Source organism: Melopsittacus undulatus, chromosome 5 (assembly GCF_012275295.1).
Source record: "Melopsittacus undulatus isolate bMelUnd1 chromosome 5, bMelUnd1.mat.Z, whole genome shotgun sequence".
Classification (NCBI taxonomy): Eukaryota; Metazoa; Chordata; class Aves; order Psittaciformes; family Psittaculidae; genus Melopsittacus; species Melopsittacus undulatus.
Window position 1 is genome coordinate 55,171,452 of NC_047531.1, and position 22,158 is coordinate 55,193,609.

The 22,158-nt window shown below is 36.5% G+C and overlaps 1 protein-coding gene across 2 annotated transcripts in view; it reads left to right on the forward strand.

The window, feature by feature from the left end:
• IPO8 (importin 8) overlaps positions 1-22,158 on the forward strand; it is a 48,295-nt gene that overhangs the window by 20,192 nt on the left and 5,945 nt on the right. Inside the window, exons 10-22 of one of the 2 annotated variants that reach the window (XM_034062847.1) lie at positions 326-425; positions 2,043-2,119; positions 3,328-3,444; positions 5,697-5,786; positions 6,608-6,773; positions 7,329-7,489; positions 7,932-8,057; positions 9,666-9,732; positions 10,441-10,566; positions 11,055-11,152; positions 12,182-12,277; positions 13,894-14,114; positions 21,349-21,554. In XM_034062847.1, coding sequence (XP_033918738.1) covers positions 326-425; positions 2,043-2,119; positions 3,328-3,444; positions 5,697-5,786; positions 6,608-6,773; positions 7,329-7,489; positions 7,932-8,057; positions 9,666-9,732; positions 10,441-10,566; positions 11,055-11,152; positions 12,182-12,277; positions 13,894-14,114; positions 21,349-21,554 — 1,651 coding nt within the window. The remainder of the gene's footprint in view (positions 1-325; positions 426-2,042; positions 2,120-3,327; positions 3,445-5,696; positions 5,787-6,607; positions 6,774-7,328; positions 7,490-7,931; positions 8,058-9,665; positions 9,733-10,440; positions 10,567-11,054; positions 11,153-12,181; positions 12,278-13,893; positions 14,115-21,348; positions 21,555-22,158) is intronic. The other variant, XM_034062849.1, reaches the window with a different exon arrangement.

Here is a 22,158-nt window from a genome sequence, read left to right on the forward strand (position 1 = left end):
AGGACTTTGAAGTCCATTCTCACATTAACTGTTGCATTGGTGAGATCTTTCTGCCGAATGCGATGTTCTGCTGTTCATAGACTGTGTCCTGAAGTATATTTTGTGTGAGTCACTTTATAAAGGTAGATTATATAATTACTGCTGTATGGGGCTGTTGCAAAAGAAAAGTATATTGTAAGCTTATTTCTGTTGGCCAAAATTAATACTGGTTAAAAGAATTTGACTCCAGGCAAGTAAGTCTAATAAATTAGTACTTAGTGGAGGGAACCTGTACTGGAATTTGATTTTGTGTGTACTTATGTGTATTTGACTTCTCTAATATTAGAGTATAACAGAAGAAGTGATATTCTCTCTCATGTGCTACAAAGATGAGGACGAAGAGCTCTGGCAAGAGGATCCATATGAATATATCCGCATGAAATTCGGTAAATGTTTGTGTTTATTTTTTTGCTTTCATTGTAAGTGTGCACTATAGTTCCAGTTAACAGCATGGCCACTGTAATGTCTCTGCCTTCACTAGTGTCCTGCACTGGAGGAAGAAAATTTAGTTTCTTAAATCTCAGTTAATTTGAGTTAAGAGAAAGCAGCAGATCACGGGAGTTTTGGCCATTTGGCTGGTAGCTTTAAATGATTCTTTTAACAGCTTTTCCTACTTCACATGTGCTCAGTGCAGCCCAAATAGACTAGCTTGCTCTCTTTTTAATGACAGTTTCAGAATCTCTTGCAGCTCTTGCTTTGACCAGAAGAGGCCAAACTTGCTCTTCCTTACAGAAAGTTGTTAACATCTTCAGAGTTTTTCCCAATTATTATTGCTAAATTGTAAGATGATTATAAATACATATTCTTCAAAAAAGACGCAATGCAAAATCATAGTAATATCCCATAAGATCATATTATGAATAACTACTGCTACTAAAGGACTCATGTAATTGAGAAACAGAAAAGTATATTAAAAATATAGCAGCTGTGGCTGGAAAAATTCCTTAAGCCAGGCACCACAGAGATATGTGGCATTTGGGAATTTTTAATTAATTGATTTGGGATTAATATATGTGAAAGCAGAATTTAAATGTTCATAGAATAATAAGAAAAACCCTAGGAGAGTTGTTACGCAAAAAATTAATCACAATATAGTGTTGATCACTGGGGTACAAATACATTGCTCATTTTTAGTAGGTGAATTCAGTTCATGCTGTATAAGTAGTGAATCCTATCTTTATATGTCATGAGACAGTTAAATATGGTGAAGGATAAAATAAATAAGCATGAAGTTACATTGAGTTGAAGTATAGTGATATATGTTTGGGTTTGGAACAGAATTCAGTAGTTGGGTCGTATTTCTTAATCATGTTTTATCTTCAGGCTCTCGGGAAAAGTTAGTGTGTAATTTTAACCACAATTTAAGATTATGTTTTTTTTAGATCTTTTTCTTTAATTCAGTTTGTGCAGGGATATTTGCATTAGAACATGTTTGGCAGTGCAGATTTTCTTTTTTTTTTCAAGATACAAGTGATATTTTCAACATGATTAAAGGAGGTTTACTTGTTATGAATGAAGCTAAAAAGCTGGAATTCTCAGGACATTTGGAACTACCCCCATAGCCAAATAGTTTTTACAAACAAAAAGTTTCCCATGAGTTTTTAATAAAATCAAGCAAAAAATGTGTACGTATGATATGCAGATGGTACTGAAGCGTACTGTTGGTTTTCCTATAGAAGTTTTAATATGGACTCCCCCCCCAAAAAAAAAAAAAACCCAGAACTTTTCATCCCTTAAATACATTGTTTCAAAGAATTCATGAATAAATAACACATCCCTAATAAAGGGAATGATGAGTGGTCAGAACACCAGTAAGGCAAGAAGTAAATGCATTCATAAGCTATGTGACATAAGCTTGGATCTGACTCTTTAACTGTGAATGCTGATTTTGTGTGAACCTGTGTAACTGTGAACCTGATTTTGTGATATCCCACAGACAAGATGGTTTATAAAAGTTTTATTCTGTCACTCAGAAATGGATATTTTTTTTTTTAATTTTTTAGATGTATTTGAGGATTATGCATCTACTACAACAGCAGCACAGAATCTCCTTTATACTGCTGCAAAGAAGAGAAAAGAGGTATGGAACTAGTGCTTTTTAGTTATTTGAAGTTTCCTTAATGATGTAGTTTTCCCTTAAAGTTGAAGATGCTCCAGGAAGCTAGTCTTAAAAAATCTACTTGCTGATACATAGTCAGATGTTTTCCTGGCTGAGTGCTATCAATATTGGGTGAATTAAAATATGTGTGTACTTGTAAATAAAAAAGTGGATTCCTCTTGCAGCCAGATACGAACTGAGTTGGAATAGATGTACTGGTATTTTCCCAAGTTTACGGACAGCCTCTGTCATGGATATTTTGAGCTTCCCAAACTGTAGCAAGGGGAAAGTGAACTTGATCCTTACTAGTTTTCACTGATGTTATTTTAAAACCTGTTGACAACAATGAAATTATCAAGAATTAAAGCAGTTTCATGGTTACTCTTTAAATGAGGATATAACTTTCCTGTAGATCTTTCTATACTTACATTAATCTGTGCAAAAGATTGCCAAGCCCTGGAAAACACATCAGTTTCCTAAAACTGTAAACTTTTCTCTGGGCACCATTTTAACATCCAGTAAACATGGAGCTCTTTTTCCAAGTAGATTTTAGAGAAGAGCATGGCTTTTTTGTCAGGTGGAATAGCCTATGATCTTTTTTTTCTTTATTGTCAAAACAGTCCGTGCCCACGGGTCTTCTCATAATTTGCACTGAGAGTATAAAATGTGATAGTATCTGAAAGGCACATAATGGGTGTGGAAATGATGTTAAACGATTAGTTTTGCTGAGAAGCCTTTCAAAGTCTAGTCAACTTCAGAAACTACTGCCAAAATCAGTAGATTAAAATGAGTTTATGAGGTTTTAGTCCAAGCTCTTCTTGAATATGTATATATTCATACATATATACATACATATATAGATATATATATATCTGTGTGAGACAAGAAAATGGGTGCAGTACTGTTTGAGCCTCTTGCCTTTTCATCACCTTTTTTGATTTACCACAAGACAACAACAAAAATACTTAGGTACTGTTATTAATGTGAAATTTCAAAGAGATTAATATAATTCTGACAAGTTGGGCTGAAAAGTTGGAAAAGGAACCTGCTAAATTTTAACTGTGGAAAGGTGCTACACATAATACCTCACAGTTGCTTTGGCCAAGGTGAAATTTGTACTTGAATTTTTTAACTTAAATAATACTATTGAAATTGACAAAAGAAGATTGTATGTTTTCTGTCTTGCACAGGTACTACCAAAAATGATGGCATATTGCTACCAGATTCTGACAGAGCCAAACATTGATCCAAGGAAAAAAGATGGAGCTTTGCATGTTATAGGATCCCTAGCAGATATTTTGTTGAAGGTATGTGGGTAAAGAAGTGAAAAAGGCTCTTAATTCTTATTATTAACTGCCTTTTCCATTAAAAAGTCTTAGCTTAAGAAGTGTGGTGAGCCATTAGCCATGTTTATAAGGTCTGTAGAGAGATTGCACTGTGCGGTAAGAATCTGAGGGTTTGTTTCTTTGCAAATATTATCATTCCTGGTTTTTATATTCCCGTTTTATAGGCATACTTTTCTTCTCAAGTTTCTCCAAAGCACTGTTTATTTACTCTCCTACTTTACAAGTAAAATGAAAGGGTGTTAAAAATGCAAACGTGCATTCCATCAATAACATTTTCTATAATTCTTTAGCAAACTGCCCAACAGCCTGCACTAGTGTGGGCTTCTGCTTCTAGAAAAACGTTTACTTAACATGTTGCAGGAATGTTTTGTCTAGCTTGCCAGCTTTCTTACCCAACAGAATGTGGCTTTAACTCTTATTTTGTCTGACATTTGGGAGTTTTGAAAGTAACTGGACAGAGCACAGAGTTTCTAACCTTCCTCCAATTTTTATACAGTATCTTCAGAATTTTGAGTATTTGTCTGGTATTTGAATATACATTAAATCTATGCTGTTGCTCTCTGATGTAATATTGATTACAGTTTCCCTTATGCTTTTGTAGAAGGTGGAGTCTACAGTATGCCCTGTCTCCATGATAACTGTCAGAAAGTTATCACTTTTATCATGAGAATGGCAGCCTTGTGCTGGAGGCTTCCTTTTTAAAGTTATTTTATTATATTTTATGTGAGTTGTCTGTCTGTGCAGGATATGTCTTCATGTTGCAAGCAACATTTGCCATCTATTTCTTACCAACGTACCTATGTACAATCTGATCTGAAATCCAGAAATATCGGTAACTTTTGCAGATATTTTGCGGATTACATTAGATTGTAAATGCCCTCCCTCATGCTGGAGAATAACAGTGGACATTATTATAGGAGGACATTGTTTGTGTTGTGAGGAGCCTTTCATATGGATTAGGGGTTTCTAAACCCATTTATCTCTGTCCTGAAAGCAAAAAAAAAGGAATTTACTCCAGTATACTGCTCTTATTTGAAATTTTCAGTCTTGAAGCATGAAGTTATACTTTATAAAAGAGTACATATTTTATATATGCTTTATAAGAACCCCAAACATTGCAGATATTTTTCAGCTCTGAATTTCTTGTTGACAGATTGAAAAATCCCATTATTTGTTTCTTCATAAATGACTTGATCTATAAGTGCTTTCTGGCTGTTGAGCCGACTCAGATAAGGTTGTAAGGAGCTCTGTAAAACACAATGACTCTTCCTTAGGCACCTGGTTCCCTGTAGTGGCTTCAGTTTAATGTATGAAAATCTCTGACCTGTGTGCACAAAGGAAATCTCTTTTCCCTTCTCTGTGTTTTTTTCTCTGCCCAGCTCTTCATCTGCCCCTCTGAAGGTTGGGAAATTAGTGTGGGAAAAAAAGATTTATGCTTTGGTGAAATAAAAGTGTGATCATCCAAGATATATTTTGCACGTTGAATGTCCCGTTTTGCCCTTTTTTCCTGTCTCAGCCACTGAATCATTCCTTTAGATGGTTACACAATCCCCAGCATACATATTTTCTAGTATCCTGGGGCTAGAGGTGCTAAGAAAGTCCCAGGTCTCCATGCTGGTCTTCCTGGCTTCCTGTGAATATCTTGAGATTTGACAAGGTTTGAATAATAAAAAATTATTTTCATTGATTATCCTCCAACTTTCTGTCACTAAGGGCATATCTTAGTCCATTAATAAAAAAAAAAAGGTGGGAGTTACTGTTCTAGTTTGTAAAAAATTAGTTTTGGTGCTGATAGTAGGTAATTTGAAGCTCAGATCTCTTTCATACTAAGCTTATATTTTTATTCAGGTATGTATGTACTCCTTTGTAGAAAGAATGGAAGTACTAGGTTATTGATCCTGACCAATTTTTAAGAAAAATCAGCTGGAAGCAATTGCCTTAAAGAAAATGGAAACTCCAGTTTACAGTATTGTAATGAGTTACATAGAGTTGAATATTGTATGTACAGTTCATTTATCTGGCTTTGAACTTGCTGTGCTTATGAGGTTTGTTCAGTTTAAGGCACAAGATCCAAATCTTTTTGTAAGGGAATACCTTTACTACATAGACAAATCATTGTATTTCCCGTAGTTGGTAGTTGAAATGAAATATTGGCTAGAATGAAGTATGTAAAATGAATGGTCTCAAAAATGAATTTTTATTTGCATCAACAGAAGAGTGTCTTCAAGGATCAAATGGAGCTGATGTTACAGAATCATGTATTTCCACTATTCATGTCCAACCTGGGGTACCTCAGAGCTAGAGTAAGTTCACAAGTTACATCACTATTTCAGTATTTGCCATGATTCTTTCCTTTGCAATTTGACTTCATTCTGAATGTTAATGAAAGGAATAAAGCAAATACATGCTAAAATTTCAAGTGACATCCTTGTGCAGTAGTTTTTCAGCATTTTGATTTAAAAATGGCTTGTCAGTTAAAAGAATTGATGGAAAGTTTCTCATATTATTGTTTACTTCTTTGATTGTGGCCCTTTAGTGACTATTTTTCTTTAGTAGAGCTCAAAAACTGGAGTGGTTGGATGACTGTGAAGAATAGGTAGGACTTCCACAGAGTAGGTAATGTCAGTTTTTGAGTGTAGCTTGAAGAAAACCCCCAGTTGGTCCTATCAGTCATAAACAAACATTTAATTTTCTTTAATTCCTGTTGTGTTTTGTTTGTTGGGATTTTTTTCGCCAGAAGGAACAGAATTATGAATGACAGTTATATCCATAGTGTATTTATAGGATTTGAGAAAGGAAGCTGAAGGACTGGAAGTGTACAAGGCCAGACTGGACTTGCAGGGACTTTGAGCAGCCTGGTTTAGTGAAAGGAGTTCCTGGCCATGGCAGAGGGGTTGGATCTGGATGAACTTTAACGTCCCTTCTAACCCAAACTATTCTATGATTCTATGAACTGCTTGAGTGCAAAAGCTGTTATATTTACTGTAGAAATACACTATAATTAAGAAAAAGAAAAGAAGCAATATGTGCAAGTAGAGATAATTAGCATTGGTTTGGTATCAGTTAAAAAATGCTAAAAATTGTAATAGTCCCAAAACTTGCTTTTTTTTTTTCCATCATGCAGTCTTGTTGGGTACTTCATTCATTCAGTGCTTTGGAATTTCACAATGAGCTAAACTTGAGGAATGCAGTAGAGTTGGCAAAGAAGAGCCTGATTGAAGATAAAGAAATGCCTGTCAAAGTAGAAGCAGCCATAGCTCTTCAGACGTTAATAAGCAACCAAGAGCAAGGTATGCTACAGTGATTCATAAGTTGCATACACTGATGAGGAGGTTGGTGTAGATTTGTCTAAACAGTTTTACCACTTGAAAGATGTAGATTTCAGAACATTTCATCATGTTTAGACAGCTTCACTTGCCCATTAGTTACCATATACATCCCAGAATTCTGACTTCAGGTTTTTACAGCAGGTCTCGACACAAAAAAAGTTGGAATCAACAAATTTCTTTGGATAAAGTAAATAGCACCTGTCTTTGTTTTTTAGTGAAAAGAAATAACTCATATCTTTAAGAATGAATGGTGGCATGTGTTCCCCCCAAACAGTGGATTTTAGTTGTAGATGGTGTTTTAGTATTGAATGTGGTAAATGTACAGTTTATTTACTTTGTTGGTTTGCTAGTTATGGCCCACAAATGTGCTTTGAGTAATTTTTTTGGCTTTGGGTATTTTTTTAGCGAATTAACTTACATTGTTCAAGAGTAGTCAGTTCCATAATAGTTTTGAGATACTGGGTGTTTGTGTTTATGGACAGTTGATTTCACCTAGGTTATTTTTGATTTTTTTAGCCAAGGAATATGTGAAGCCTTACGTCAGGCCAGTTATGCAAGAGCTCTTGCACATTGTTAGAGAGACGGAAAATGATGATCTTACTAATGTCATCCAGAAGATGATCTGTGAATACAGTCAGGAAGTAGCTACTATTGCTGTTGACATGACTCAGCACCTGGTAAGAGGCAATGGTAAAGTAACAGTCCAGTCAGAAGAACATGCCTAGTTTAGTAAACATGTAATGAACTTTGTATGAATTGCACACTGTTTAAAGTAACCTTTATAAAGATCCACCTTTAGTATTCACTGTATTCATTTCAGTATGAAGTATCTTTACAGCCTATAGGTTTTTAAAGATACTAATTTTGCCACTGGTTTTAATGAGCTAATCTTTTACCTATTTAATATTTCAAATGATGCATCCTAGCCAGACTTCTCAAAAAGGAGTTTTTAATTTTCTGTATTCTCCTTTCAAAAGTAAGGAATGTATTTTTCACTGCTGACAGCTCTTACAGATAACACATTGCTGCTCTTGCATTAGCTGTCTTGGTTTTGCATGACAAATTAGAAATGTGAGCTTGCTCTTGAATATCAAGTTGGTTGGGGTTTTTTTTTCATAGGCTGAAATATTTGGTAAAGTACTTCAGAGTGAGGAATATGAAGAAGTAGAGGACAAAACAGTTATGGCCATGGGCATCTTGCACACAATTGACACAATCCTGACAGTTGTGGAAGATCACAAGGAGGTGAGATTTTTTAATGCGTCTTTTCTCCTGCTGTTCCCTTATGCCTTTCGTTCATTTTAACAAGCACTTCTATGTATGTTGCATCTCTTGAATTGATATGAATGTGCATTTTTTATAGCATCATAGTGAATTAGTACCAAGTGATCTCTGACAAATTTGAATTTAAAGTCCAATTTACTTTTATGGTTTTTTAATTGTTGAACTCTCAAATTTGATGGGAATTTTTATCCTGAGGGTAAAATCCTTAGCTCTTATTTTGGTAATACTTAATTGGATATTTCTATTACAGACTGTTGAAATAGATTTTTAGGGAGAAATATTTTGCACAAGGCTAATTTTTTACAATGGTGACTCATATTTTGTTGTTTACTCAGCAATTTCTTGGATAGAATTCCTAGGAATCGGTCTCCCAGTTTTAGTGCAATGTAAGTCTGTTTCACATATTCAGGAAAGAAAGGTTCTTTCTGTTCATACCACCTGAGCTGACTGAGATAGGAAGGGAACTAGATGATCTTGAGGTCCTTTCCAATCCTAACTATTCTATGATTCTATGATTCTATGACTGATCAAGGAGGCAAAGTCAGTCAGTAACTTTAAACTCAGCATAAAAGAGTTTTGTCCTAGGTTGTTTTGCTTCCTTGTTTTACAATGAGAATGCTTCATCGCAGGGGTGAAATCTTTTTATGAAGCTTATAATTTTGAAAATAGATTCATTAAAATACTAATTATTTGCCTTTACGACCATTATGTTCCATGGGATTTCAAAATATCTTTTAATTTCTTTACACGAACCTCTTGCATCTTTTTAAAGTTAAAATGAAATCTGGTAGCTAAGCTGAGCATTAGGAATGATTGTATGAAGTGGATCTTCAGGCTTTAGCCTAGGAGGAGCTTTAGGATTGGGGTAGTTTTGGTATAAACTTAGAAGCTTATTTCTCTTGTGTGAAGCACAGACTAAAATACTGTGCAGAGTGTTCTTTATCTTAGGATCTTAAATAATTTTAAAAGTGATATAAATGATATAGAAATGACATATGAGGCTTGGAAACTCGTATGTATGGAGAGGGCTTAGAGGATGAAAACTCAAGTCACTCAAAGGTGACTTGAAGGTAAGAGGATGAATCTGTGGTCACATACTTAATCCCTTAATTTTTCCCTGCAAGATTGTCTCTAATTACCTGTGGTAATAGCATGAAATGTCTGTATTTGCTGGCTTTAATTAGATTTGTAATGTAGCCATATATTTCTACTTAATTAATAAATGTAGTCTCTCTGTCTAATATGGCAAGGCTGAATCCTGACTTCGACACAGTTGTATGCTCTGAACTTCTGCATGTGCCTCCTCATACTGAGCCTGCTCTAGGAAGCTCTGCATAGACATTAGGCGAAAGCATCTCTTCCTTTCTTCCTGTTCTACTTCAAAGTTTTTGGACAGAGGATTTATCTCAAAACACTTTGAGTACAGTGTTAACTTGATATCCAGACAGGACAACAGGTGCAGTTTTTGATAGGATCTGTAGAACTTGTCAAATTGAATTAGTCAAATACATTGATTAAATGACTGTATTTCTAAGTTTTTAAATAAACTTCTTTATGTTCTTATTTCAGATAACTCAACAACTTGAGAGCATTTGTTTGCAGATTATTGGCCTTGTTTTGCAGAAGCATGTTATAGGTATGTTTTAGAGATAATTTTTAGGAAAAAATTACTTATTTTTACATTTAAAAAATCTTAAATTTATTATTCCAAACAGTACTGTCCTCCTGAACCATCTTTTTGTATGTGTGCTTCTTTAAAGAAAAAAAGTTGTTAATTTTCAGTTATGATTTGTTTCTTCTGACACATTAGTCAGGCTGGTTATTGTGATTTGAAGGTCAGACTCAAAAGCAGAAGATGCAGTTCTGATTATAATTCTGGCTAGCTGTATTAAAGGACAATAACTGCAATTACATTTGTATTTTTATGGACGTGGACTGCAATTAAATTACTGCATTATCAGTACCCTTGACTAAAGAGTTACACAGTTTGGGGATAAGGCCTTTAAGAAAAAAACAAAAGTTGAGGGAAGAAAATATTTTTCAGTAAATTGTTCAGAAGCACTGTCTTTGTGCTGGTATTTTTCTGGTGTGTATTTGTAATGGAAAACTATGCATAGCATTGTAACTATAGCCAACATAAGGCCAATCTAAAAGAGTCTTTTCCAGTTTGTATTATTTTTCTACATATCGATTTAGTTACTAATTGCTAATTCAGTTACTAATAGCTAAAAGTTACTAATTCTAGTTGTTATATGACTCAGGGCGTGGTTTCAGATTTTAAGGCATTAGCAAGCTAATTTTGTTTTTTCAAAGCACCCTACTTGAAATTGTTTCTCCTTTGCAGAGTTTTATGAAGAAATTCTCTCCTTGGCCTACAGCTTGACATGCCAGATGATTTCACCTCAAATGTGGCAGCTTTTGGGTGTCCTATATGAAGTTTTCCAGCAGGATTGCTTTGAGTACTTTGCAGGTATGATCACTTCTATTGATGTTTCTACTGCTTGGGAATTATTTTCTAAAACCCACCTTATAAGGGTCTTTTCCATTTAGTGTTTTGGTTTAAAATGATCATGTATTTGAGTCATGCCCTGACCGTCTGTTTAGTGTGGGAGTATAACAGGAGCATATTTAAGTAGGAGAAACGTGTTCAAATCTGCCAGTGTGATCAGTTATTGTAGGAGGTCCTGAACTCAAAGCAAGCTGAAATACACAAAGTTAATGTGAAACTACAAATTAATTAATTAAAATTCTGTTTCCTTTTCTGACAAGGCACCCTGCATGGTGCAGTTTATGAAACGTGCTTCCAAATGGACTTTTACAGAGTTTGAATTTCCACATTTCCACCCATATCCAAGAATCTGAGCTAATGAATTCCATTCCAGGACTGCAGCCTCACTGGTTTGCAATTGGATGGATTAGTTTATAATGTTTTTCTCTTTTGCTCTTCCTGTTTTTCAGATATGATGCCTCTCTTGCATAATTATGTGACCATTGACACTAATACCTTACTGTCTAACCCAAAGCATTTAGAAATCATTTATGCTATGTGTAAAAAGGTAAGGCTTCTCATTCTTACTGTTGAGCCCATCATTGGTGCTTAACGAACAGATTAGCAGAGTGACCTGAACTGTCAGGTGGTTGGCAGTCATTTCAGAACGAAATGAAATTTGGTCTCGGCTCAGTTCCGAGTACACACAGCACTTTCACACTTGTTAAGTGACATGCTTTTAAATAAATTACATGTACAAATCTGTGTGGGAGAAAGTTGCTGTTCGTCTTGACTCTCTTTTATGAACAGTTATTTTGGTAAGTAGAGGAATTAATGAAACCTGATTTCCTTGGGTTGTTTATCTGCAATTGGATTTCTCTAGTCATCAGTTAAGGTGTGAACTCATTTGAAGTTCCTCTTACATTTATGTTTCTCTTCTATGCTGATTCTCTCATCTGAAAGTACGAGATCACACTGCAGCCTTTCTCTGATTTTAGGCATTACAGAGTGTTAGGCATCTAGCTACCATCTTACTTTTAAGAAACTTACAGAAATACAGTGTGTTTCAGAATTCTTCTTTGTCAGGCTTGATTGACACTGACTGTAGGGTAGAAATGTACTGAAAAGAAGCAGTCAGTTTCACATGTATATTCACACACATACAGTGATTGCATAGATCTTATTTTTAATCAGAAACTAGTCTAGAGATAGGACTTCACTTTGCCAGCCTGCTGATCTGCCAGTGTCTATTAGACTTGCATTAAAGAAATGGAATCAGAATGTGGAAAACATCAATGTTTCTTACCAGTAGCATTTCCTTTAACAAATGGAAAGCTATGACATATAAAAAATGCTAGCATTCATAAAGAACTATAGCAGCTTCTTTGAATTTTTTAAGTTCATCTTAAGCCACTTATCCTTATTTATGTCCTATAGAGATGGTTTTTTTATGTGTCTTAATTCCTTCACAAAGTATAGCATAAATAGATATGTATATGCTATGTAGAGGGGTTTTGATGTATACAGGTACAGGAGCACACTTGATTTAAAAGTTGTCAGTGATTCACACAAACTAAATTCTCATCCTGATTGTTAGGTATTAACAGGAGATGCAGGAGAAGATGCAGAGTGCCATGCAGCCAAACTCCTAGAAGTAATTGTTCTTCAATGTAAAGGACGGGGTATTGACCAGGTGATAAATATTGAACGGTTTTTCTCTTTTACTAGTTTCCAATGATGTGTGTATAATTCCTGAAAAAGCAGTTGCAATTGGAGAATTTGAGGTAAATGTGAAGTGTAGAACTGGGGAGAAATGCAGAAAGAAGTAAATGAACTCAGGAGAGTTTGTAAGGTTGGTTGTTTTATTTGTTTGTTTGGGATTTTTTTTACATTACAGATTAGTGGGCATGACCTGAAAATCATAGAGTCATAGAATAGTTAGGGTTGGAAAGGACTGTAAGATCATCCAGTTCCAGCCCCCCTGCCATGATCAGGGGCATCTCGCACTAAACCATGTCACCCCAGACTCCGTCCATCATTGCCTTGAACACTGCCAGGGGTGGAGCATATGAATACAGAAAATTAATACAGACTGAATGATAAGGGTAGAGTATGATGGGCAGGATGGTTTTTTTTTTCTTTTGCTTTTCCCTAATAGAATTTCCTTTTTGATTCAAAACACACATTGTTAAATAATTGTGGCTAAGAGGTTAACTATACATATCCAACTACTGAAATTGTTTTTCCAAGCAATTTGAACTTGTTCCCTTTTAATATTTTGAATTTCTCAGTGCATTTGGAAATGAAGTTTTAGTGTGGCTGGATTGTGATTGCTGGGAAAAACATAATCACAAAACATAGTAAGTTGTTCAGAGTTTCTTACACCACACTTTTAGTATGCAGTCTTTCCTATTAAGGGCTAAATTCTGGTCTCATGTTTTACATAATGCTCCAGCCTCAATTTCTTTAACATACCATATTTGATGTTGCCACAGTGGAATCCATGAACTCGGTTATAAATTTTCAGCTAATTTCACTGAAACCAATATAACTTCACTAATTTAAATCTGAAGTCACTGAAGATAAAAATGTTCCCTAAAAGATTTTATTTTTAAAGGAAATCTGGAAGGGATTAAAGTGAACTGTAGGCATTTGCATTGAAATAAGTATGTGGTGGAAGGATTAATTGAGCTCCACAACTCTGTGAATTAAAATGGTTGCACACTGAACTGAAACTCATAAACTAAAACATTCATAATGCTTCTCAAGTTATAATAAAGCATAAACTTGCACACTGAAATATAGATATTCATTTCATCGTGTAGAAATTTGTGCATACTTGCTTTTATCTGAATAAACTCACTCATTTCAAACTTTTATAAGAAGCTTAACATCACTTTTCTTAGGAAAAACTTCTTTTCTTGCAGGTTTAGGTAATATTTTTATGACTGTTTTGAAATTTTTGGATATCTTTATTGAAAGATGAGAGTATCTTTGAGTTCTTTTCTAAACCTTTTATGTACACTAGAAAAAAACACCAAATGGCCCAAAATATTATTTTCTGTGCTGAGAATAACACTGGCAATTTTTAGCTCAGAGAATAGCTGTTTTGGGGAAGAAGTATAAGGATGTAATCAGAGGCTTAAAATGCTTTTATACTAGGAAGTGAATAGAATGTGTTTCTAGGTTAGACCTGCACTTCAGCTAACTCTGGAGATCAATTCAGATAAAAATATCTTAAACTTTTTTATAATCTGGCAACATGTGCAATGCCTGTTTTATTTTTGTTCTTTATATTTCTATGCCCAGTGTATTCCACTCTTTGTGGAGGCTGTTCTGGATCGATTAACTAGAGGAGTTAAAACAAGTGAGCTTCGTACCATGTGTCTTCAGGTTGCCATAGCTGCACTCTACTACAATCCCGACCTACTTCTGCACACCTTAGAGAACATCAGATTTCCACACAATCCTGAGCCCATCACTGCACAGTTCATAAACCAGTGGATGAATGACACAGACTGTTTTCTTGGGCAAGTACTGTGTTTTCTTCTTTTAAAAGTCCATGGGTTTGAATTTTTTGTTTGCTTCTGTATATGTCCCTCGTTGTGTTGATGAAAGAGTTTTCATTCACTGACTAGTCTAAGTAACAGTAATCCACATCAGGTCTGACTGCTGTGATACCAGTGAAGGTGACCTATGTCCGTGTAACTTTTCCAGGTCTGCTGAGACACATGCTGAATTTTCTGTGTTGTAAGGATACAAGGGTACAATACCTAGAATATTTCAAAATTCTTTTAAGTTCCTTAGTCACAAACTATCTGCTGCTCCAAGGGGTGAACCAACATGCATTGAGAGTAATATTCAGAGCTGACCAGCAGGATTTTAGTGAGATGCAAACTTTTTTTCCCCAAAACACTGTATATATATTTTCTGTTCTATATTTCATAAAGTATTTTCAACTGCTCTAGTTAATGTTAAAAAACATCATTCTGTCGAATGAATCCCACATCCTTATTTTAATCCTTGCGAGTTGTTCATGATCAACGTGCATATTTATCACTATGCTGCCAATGTGCTGACTGTTTAACATGCTCCTGAACTTAGACTTCATTCCAGCCTTCCTCAGACATTTGTGTACACTGCATGAGTGTGCACTTGAGCAGGAGCTGAACATTTGTGAAGTAAGTGAAGGTGGACAAAGCCTGTCATCGCATAGCTAAGCATGCATTTGATGCTTTGTGGATATGAAGTCCAGTGCTTGACAGTTAGTGTTTTCCTCTCAGCTAAGATTTGGTGTCTGTGAGATTCAAATCCACTTAAGGGCAAAGCAGGCAGTCAGATGTAGTTAACAGCTACCTCTCATCTTTCTGCTATGAGTTACATTTTCTCAATGGAGGCTGACATCTGACTGCAGCTGTACAGATAGGCTTAGAATGAGTTTTCTCTATGCACGGTCTATGCCAGCAGACTAAGTGAAGTGTCAGCATGTTAGCAATCATACTGTGAGTGAGAATGGGCTGAGACAGGCAACTCCTCACACATAGATGCATACCTTATTTTAGATTGTCAGTCTTTTCCTACCTGTTTTTCATTGATACAGTTTTGTCTTTCCAATTCTAAACAAGTCCCTATGGAGCTTCTTATAAGAGGGTTTCTCCGCTACTCAGTAATCCAAGTAGCTTTTCTCCATACCAATTCTTATGCGAGTTAATCTTCCCTGAACAGAATTATATGCCATCTTGATATAGCTGCACTATTGCCTCAGTGTCTGTCTTAAATTTAGAACTGTGTGATACATTAGAGCACTGCATCACCTTTTTCATAGCTGTAATAAAATGGTGATTCCAAATCAATCAGTGACTAACTGGTATATCCAGGCTTGCTTTCAGCATTACCTTTGCAATATTTTTGAAACACATACCACGTACACAGTAAAAATTGTTTTCGTCCCTCCTCTGTCCTAAGTACAATTTAGTGGGATGAGGATGAAAGCTCAGTAATTTGTGGAATTGCAGCATATTTCAGGTCTGCGTGTTAATTCTTTTTTACTAGAATGAAAACCACTTGGAGATACAAAAGAAATTTGTGGTATACAGGTTTTGTGCAGCTTCCCCATTCGTGTCTGTGTTTGAAGCTATTACCATTGCAGTCTCTCCTTGAAGGAAAAAAAAAGTACTAGATAGATAAAAACTGGGGGAAAAAAAATCTCTTACTATAACAAACCAGATGGTTCATATTATCACAAGCATTGTGACTTCTTCTACCTTCTGTGTGTACAAAATTTCTACAGTACATCCTGTATCTTAACATAAATACACATCTTATCACTTAGAGGGGTTACTTGAATTGGTGACAAAGAAGACATAAAGGAGCCAGTGTCACTCGTTTCTTTTTGGAGTGCCAGTGGCTGAAAAATAGCACCTTTAAGTCTCTCTCTCCCACATTGCATGGTAATATTATTGTTAATTACAGAGTTATTTTTATATCTACCCACTTCAGAAAAGGATTTCCGTGAACTGATTTTGTTTTGTTTTCTATGGCTGAAGCAAAATTCTTGAGATTCAGCTCTTTGTTCTGTTGTTTTTTCTACTACATATCAAATGCTGAACTCCTAACAGAGGCAGTAGGAAAGAAGACGTTCCCTACAGATGGTAAACTTGTCATACCTTTTTAAAAAGAAATAAAAAATGAGAGATTAATAGCCTTAAACAGTTCATCCTGGAGCATTCAATAAGAAGTTAGTTAAATCCAGAGGGAAAAAATGCTGCAGTTCTCGCTAGGCTCTAACCTCTATTACTCCTATGAGCTACAGCATAACTTTCAGTTCTTTTCTGTTGCTTGTCAAAAGCATCAGCTACTGTAACTACTGTTCAACTAAAGTCTTCTTCAGAGCTGAAACAAAAGTTGACAAAGCCTATGAAAATGAAACATGGAGATCATGATACTAGGTTCTGTTCATACTCTGCACTTGAATGGCAGCAGAAGATTAAAATGTATCTCTTTGATCTGTTGCTACCAGCAGTGAAATAAATCATAGAATCATGGAATGGTTTGGAAGGGACCTTAAAGCTCATTGAGGTCCAACACCCTGCTGTGGGCAGGAACACCTTCCACTAGACCAGGTTGCTCAAGGCCCCCTCCAACCTAGCCTTGAACATTGCCAGGGATGGAGCAGCCACAGCTTCTCTGGGCAACCTGTGCCCATGCCTCACCACCCTCACAGGGAAGAATTTCTTCCCAATGTCTAATCTAAATCTCTGGAGGCCCCAGAACAGAAGAGGAGGTGTGTAGTATCATTGTGTATTTCCCAGTGTATGACATGTATTGATGACATGATAGACTTGAGATGAGAAAACATTACCAAGAGGGTGTTCCCTACTGCTCTGTCTCCTGCCAAGGGCCCAGGGGACATGCCTCAGTTCAGCCTCGGGCCATCAGTGCCTGTCTGAGCCATGTTGTAACTGTGCCTGTCCCTGTCTCCTGTATGCATCTGGGACCTGCACTGCAGAGAGCTGCTCTCCTGGGTGGATGCCGTAGACCTATGGCATCACTTGTCATGGAGAGATGTAGGGATCCCATAGTATAATGTATTCCATTTCTGTTCTAGTCTAGTCTAGTCCATTCCGTTCTACTCCATTGTACTCCATCCCACCCCATTCCACTCCACTCCGTGCCTCCCCATTACATTCCATTACCTGCACTCACCCTGAGCTGAATAACAAGAATTGTATTTCCCTGCAGTGCCAGGGGTTTTCAAATCAGTTGTAAGACTCACAGAGCCTAGAGAAATTGCAGAAGATTGAAATAGATCTACCTCCAGCTGTGAAGGGCCAGCGAATCTTACTGCCATTTCTTTGTCAGTCATGCAGGAAACCTGTGGCTTACTGGTAACAGTGGCTCTTCAGGATGCTTTGTCCATGTATCTCACACTCCTCTGCCCTCCTGGTCCTATGAAGTCTTAGTACCCATAGATCCTGCCTTGCCAGCAGTAGGGTTGTCTGTGTCTGTATGCTCTCAGGCTGGAGCCAACAGTGTTTACCAAAAGAATGCAGTATTTCTTGCACTGTGCTTGTGAAGTCATGAGATAGAATCCATGGAAATAATACATCTTCGGGAGGGAAGCAGTTGTGGTAGGATAAGTAACTGTTCTTCCATGTTATTAAAAATAAGGAAACTATTTAGAACTGAATAGACGTTTGGAATATTATGATCTAGGCAAGGAGAGCTCAGAACTCCTTGTAACACTGTGCATAAATCCATATATCATTGTAGATATCATGTATCTGTGAATGTGTGCCCATAATGCCCATGTGCCAGAGCATGTTGTATTTATTTATTTTCAAATGTTTTGTGCAAAAGCTTTAAACTGAAAAGCCTTTTGTAGAAACATTTGTTCCTTACTGCCTTCCACCCTTTCCTTGACAGCTGAAATTTGGGTGAGACTTCTGCTTACTCTCATACTGAAAATTCTTCTGTGAAATCTAAGGTGAAAAGAAAATATAACTTGCTTCAAAAAACCCTCAGTAGCATTTTTATTTTTTTAGAAGGTGAATAGGGGCATTTATTTGATAGGAATTTATATAGTTGGAAATTCTGGTTTTCTCAGTTGTATATAAAATCCCATTCTTACATAGGAAAACAGGTTTGGTTCCAACTTTGCAGCAAGAAGGAAATGGCCAGTTATTTGCAGTTTGTCCGGAACTGAGTTGCTGTAATAGAAAGCAAATTGATCTTTGCATAAAGGAGCACAGCAAATCTGTAAAAAAAGGCTTAGTGTTTTCCCTTTAAAATACTTTCAGCCTGGTTTAAAATACAAAAGATTCTTAGACCTTTTTGTCCTGTCTTGGAAAGAAGTGTATTAGCAAGAAAAGGTCCTGCAGAATATGAAGACCACACACAGCTTGTTGAAAATAGACTCGCCTAGGAGTCGGGCATTGCACTGCTGTATGTTGCATGTTTAGCACTCCAGGCTTGATATACCATTGAGGGAGCAAGCAGAATTTGTGATTGTTAGGGAGAACTTTTGTGTGCTGCTGTGCAAATAAGTATAAATCTTGAAGGAGAAAGCACTGAGGGAAATCGTATCTAGGCTTCCTTGTGTAGAAGGAAGAGTGCTGAAATAATGAGCCATTTGATAGCAAAGGAATGGTCCTGAAACCATCCTTTGTCATTACAAAAATATGTAAATGACATAAAACTGTTCTGCTTGCTCAGTCCTGTGAGTACTTAATACAACTGGGACAAAGTAGAATTTTGAACTTAAGGCAGGGCAGGTCTTATCCTGCTGTTTGTCTCTGCTGGCAGGTGAAAGAAACAAGTCTCTTTCTGGCTCAGGTTCACTAAAGATGGCTTGATGCCTGATTTCTGCTATAGTTCTGGGCCATCTAATAACATGGATATACTGAAGACGTTCTCACAACTTTCCTGTTGAAAATGGAGCATGACAAATATGCTATATTTTTTTCGCCATTCGGGCTGCTCCCTAATGATGACTCTCTTTTAAACAGCAGTGCTTGATTCTTGCAAAACTTTTGTTTGCTGTCCAGAAGAGACAAGTATGTAGCTAAGCCACTAATTACTAAGATTTATTTGTTTTTTTTAGGGTTTTTTTGGTTTTTTTTTTTTACATTTTACTGTGTTGCATTTTGCAATTGGCATTGTAGCTTTTTCAAATGTGTTATAAAAGGTAGTGCCAAGTGTTATTAACTACTCTGGTCCATGTACACAGAAATTGCTTTGTTACACATTTGGGGCTTGAAGAAATTTCATGGCTTCCCAGTGTCAAGATGCAGGATAGAAGTCTTGTGCGTAGATTACAGAGTTTTTGTCAAACTTGGATGAAGGTGCTGGCAGAGAGAGGAGGTAGAGAAAATTCTTCCTTTTTGTACTTGAAGGACAACTGTCCCCAAAAAGCTATGCTTCATTCACAGGTGGCATCATCTTTAGCTTGGATTTTGGTCTTCACAGTGTTGGCATGAGTGCAAATGGTGCTGAGCTTGTTTTCGACATAAATAAACAGACAGGAGTAAGCAGATTCTGTTCCCCTGGCTCTGTTTCCTTGGTTGTTTTATATGCCCTCTTTTGAGCCTCATTCCTTCTGTAAAGAAAGTATTGCAGTTAGCAGTGATGTAAGGACACTCTTCACCTACTTATGTTTTGGTACATTTTTCAACACATGTAATGGAGCAGCCAAACCCAACATGACAAAGCATGTCATTTGATATGCTAGTTGACTTTGTTTTTCTTGGAAGGTCGTCTGTGATCATAATGTTACATATGATCATATGTAACTTATTATTGTTGTCAACTACTCTGAGAATGGAGTTACTTCACTAAGCCCTAACAGGATGAACAATGTAGGAGGTGTAATGAAATCCCTTTCAGCTCCCCAGCCTTGCTTAAGCACATATAAAGTTCAGAAAGCTGTAATACACGATCACTTGTATTACTTAGAGAGTATTATAGTTCAGTAGCATGTTGTATGGGATCTTTGGTAATGAAATTGTAAACACTTTATAAATTGTATTTCTTTAGCAATTTTTGAAGTGATGAATTTTTGAACTGGCTATTCCCCGGTAAGCTTTATTGCAGTCTGTGGTGCACATGTTCTTAGTTTAATCTCTCTCAACTTGTTGTATCCTCTTTGTCCCAAGGTAAAACTGATTCATTAATAGAAGTATCTAGCCAGAGTTTGGAGGATAGCCGTTATCTGCCAGGTCTGGAGGTTTGCTTGGTTTCTGTAGGTCTTGCTGAAACTTCTTGCTAAAACTTCTTGCTGGAACTACATGTCTTGCAGAAGGCATGCACAGAAGCCTTCAGCATCAAACTGAGTAATTCAAACAAACCAAGTTCCTCTCAAGCCCTTAATAGCAAAATACCATAATGTTAGAGAAGAGTTGAATACTGCTGGTGTTTCCAGTGAAGGAGAACCAAAGAGTACTTGCAGAGGCAGTTAGAGAATTTTTCCTTGTCTTGTTTGAAATAACTTGTATTTCTGGAAGTGAAAATCAATTCTTATTTCTAATAGCATGCAGGTTCTTACCTAGTTTCCTGGCTGTGGTCACATGAAGATCTTCCTGCTACTAGTGCCATGATTTTCTTTCCCTTCAGTTATCTATAGTTTACTTTTTTTACTGAAGGCCTATTTGTTGGCAAGTTCCCTGTATTCTTGATGCAGTGGAATTATTTCCCTGCTTTCAGTGGAGTTAGCAATGTGTCTCAAGTTAGTGTGGAAACTCGATGTATAATACAGCCATTCTGGTGGACTCTTAATAAATATATTTAAATACAGCACTCTATAAATGCACCCTGCAATTCAGTAGATTCTTGTTTATCGTTACTCTTCACTAATAATCCTTTTGCTAATTTCAGTCCCTGTAACAGTACTGCTATTGAAGCTAAGGCAAATTAATTTTCCATCCTATTTAATGATAATCTGTATCAAATGCTATATTAAAGACAAGGTATTCTACATAATTATTAAACAGTATTTATTTAGCATTACAAACTTTACATTTGGCAATCAGAAGCATTTGTTCCAGGAATTTGACTGATGCTTCAAAGGTATTTAATTGCTGTTGGACAAGTATTTTCAGTGGCAACTTGGAAACAGAACAAAGAAATAATGTATTTAGAAGCTTTGGACACAGATGTGTAACAGTGTCTGTGACATTGTCTTCTGCCATGCCAAACACCAGGCCTTTAATGTTCTCTATATATCCTTGCAGTGAAAATCTGTTATGTAACAAGTGTGTGTTCTTTCAGACTCCATGACAGAAAGATGTGCATAATAGGACTGAGCATCCTAATGGAATTGCAGAACCGACCGCCTGCAGTGGATGCTGTGGCTGCCCAGATTGTCCCTTCAATTCTCCTCCTCTTCCTGGGCTTAAAACAAGTTTGCGCCTCACGAGAACTCACAGAACACGAGGATCATGCTAAAGATGAAAAACACGTTGCAGAAGATAATGGTAAAATCTCCCCTTTTCACATTGTGGATTTTGTCTGGATTTAATTTAAAGGGGGTAAGGAATTGCAGTTCATTTTTAAGACTTATTAGTCTGCTGAAAATAGCTCAGCTTACTGGGTTCTTGAAAGATCATCTTAGGAATTGATCTTTCCTTCCAAAAAGGTTTCAGTGTGTACACCTAACACTCAATGAAAGGGTAGTATTTAAGAGTAACAGTGAAACTTGCAAGTCCACTCTTCTAGGTTCTGAATGCGCTCTGTCTTCTCACATAAGCAGCAGGAGTTTGCCAGAACTGCACTGGTTATATTCTTGCGTCCTGGAAAGAAGCTGTTCCTAGTACCCAACTAGTTGAAAGACCCATTTGGTTGCACTTCAAAGGAAATCCCAGCAAGTCTTCTTTGTCCAAATGGAAAGTGATTTGTAAAGTAGGGTTTGAGACAGCTGAGGTTCCTGGAGTAGACTCTTGCTGCTGTGTCTGCCAGAAGAGAAAAAACATCAAAGAATACCTTGTGGAAGGAATTCTGAGGAGTGAATTTTACACACTGTTGCAGGCAGATATGTGTGGCTGTATTTGACTTGGAACAGGAGATAGATGATTTGAGGTC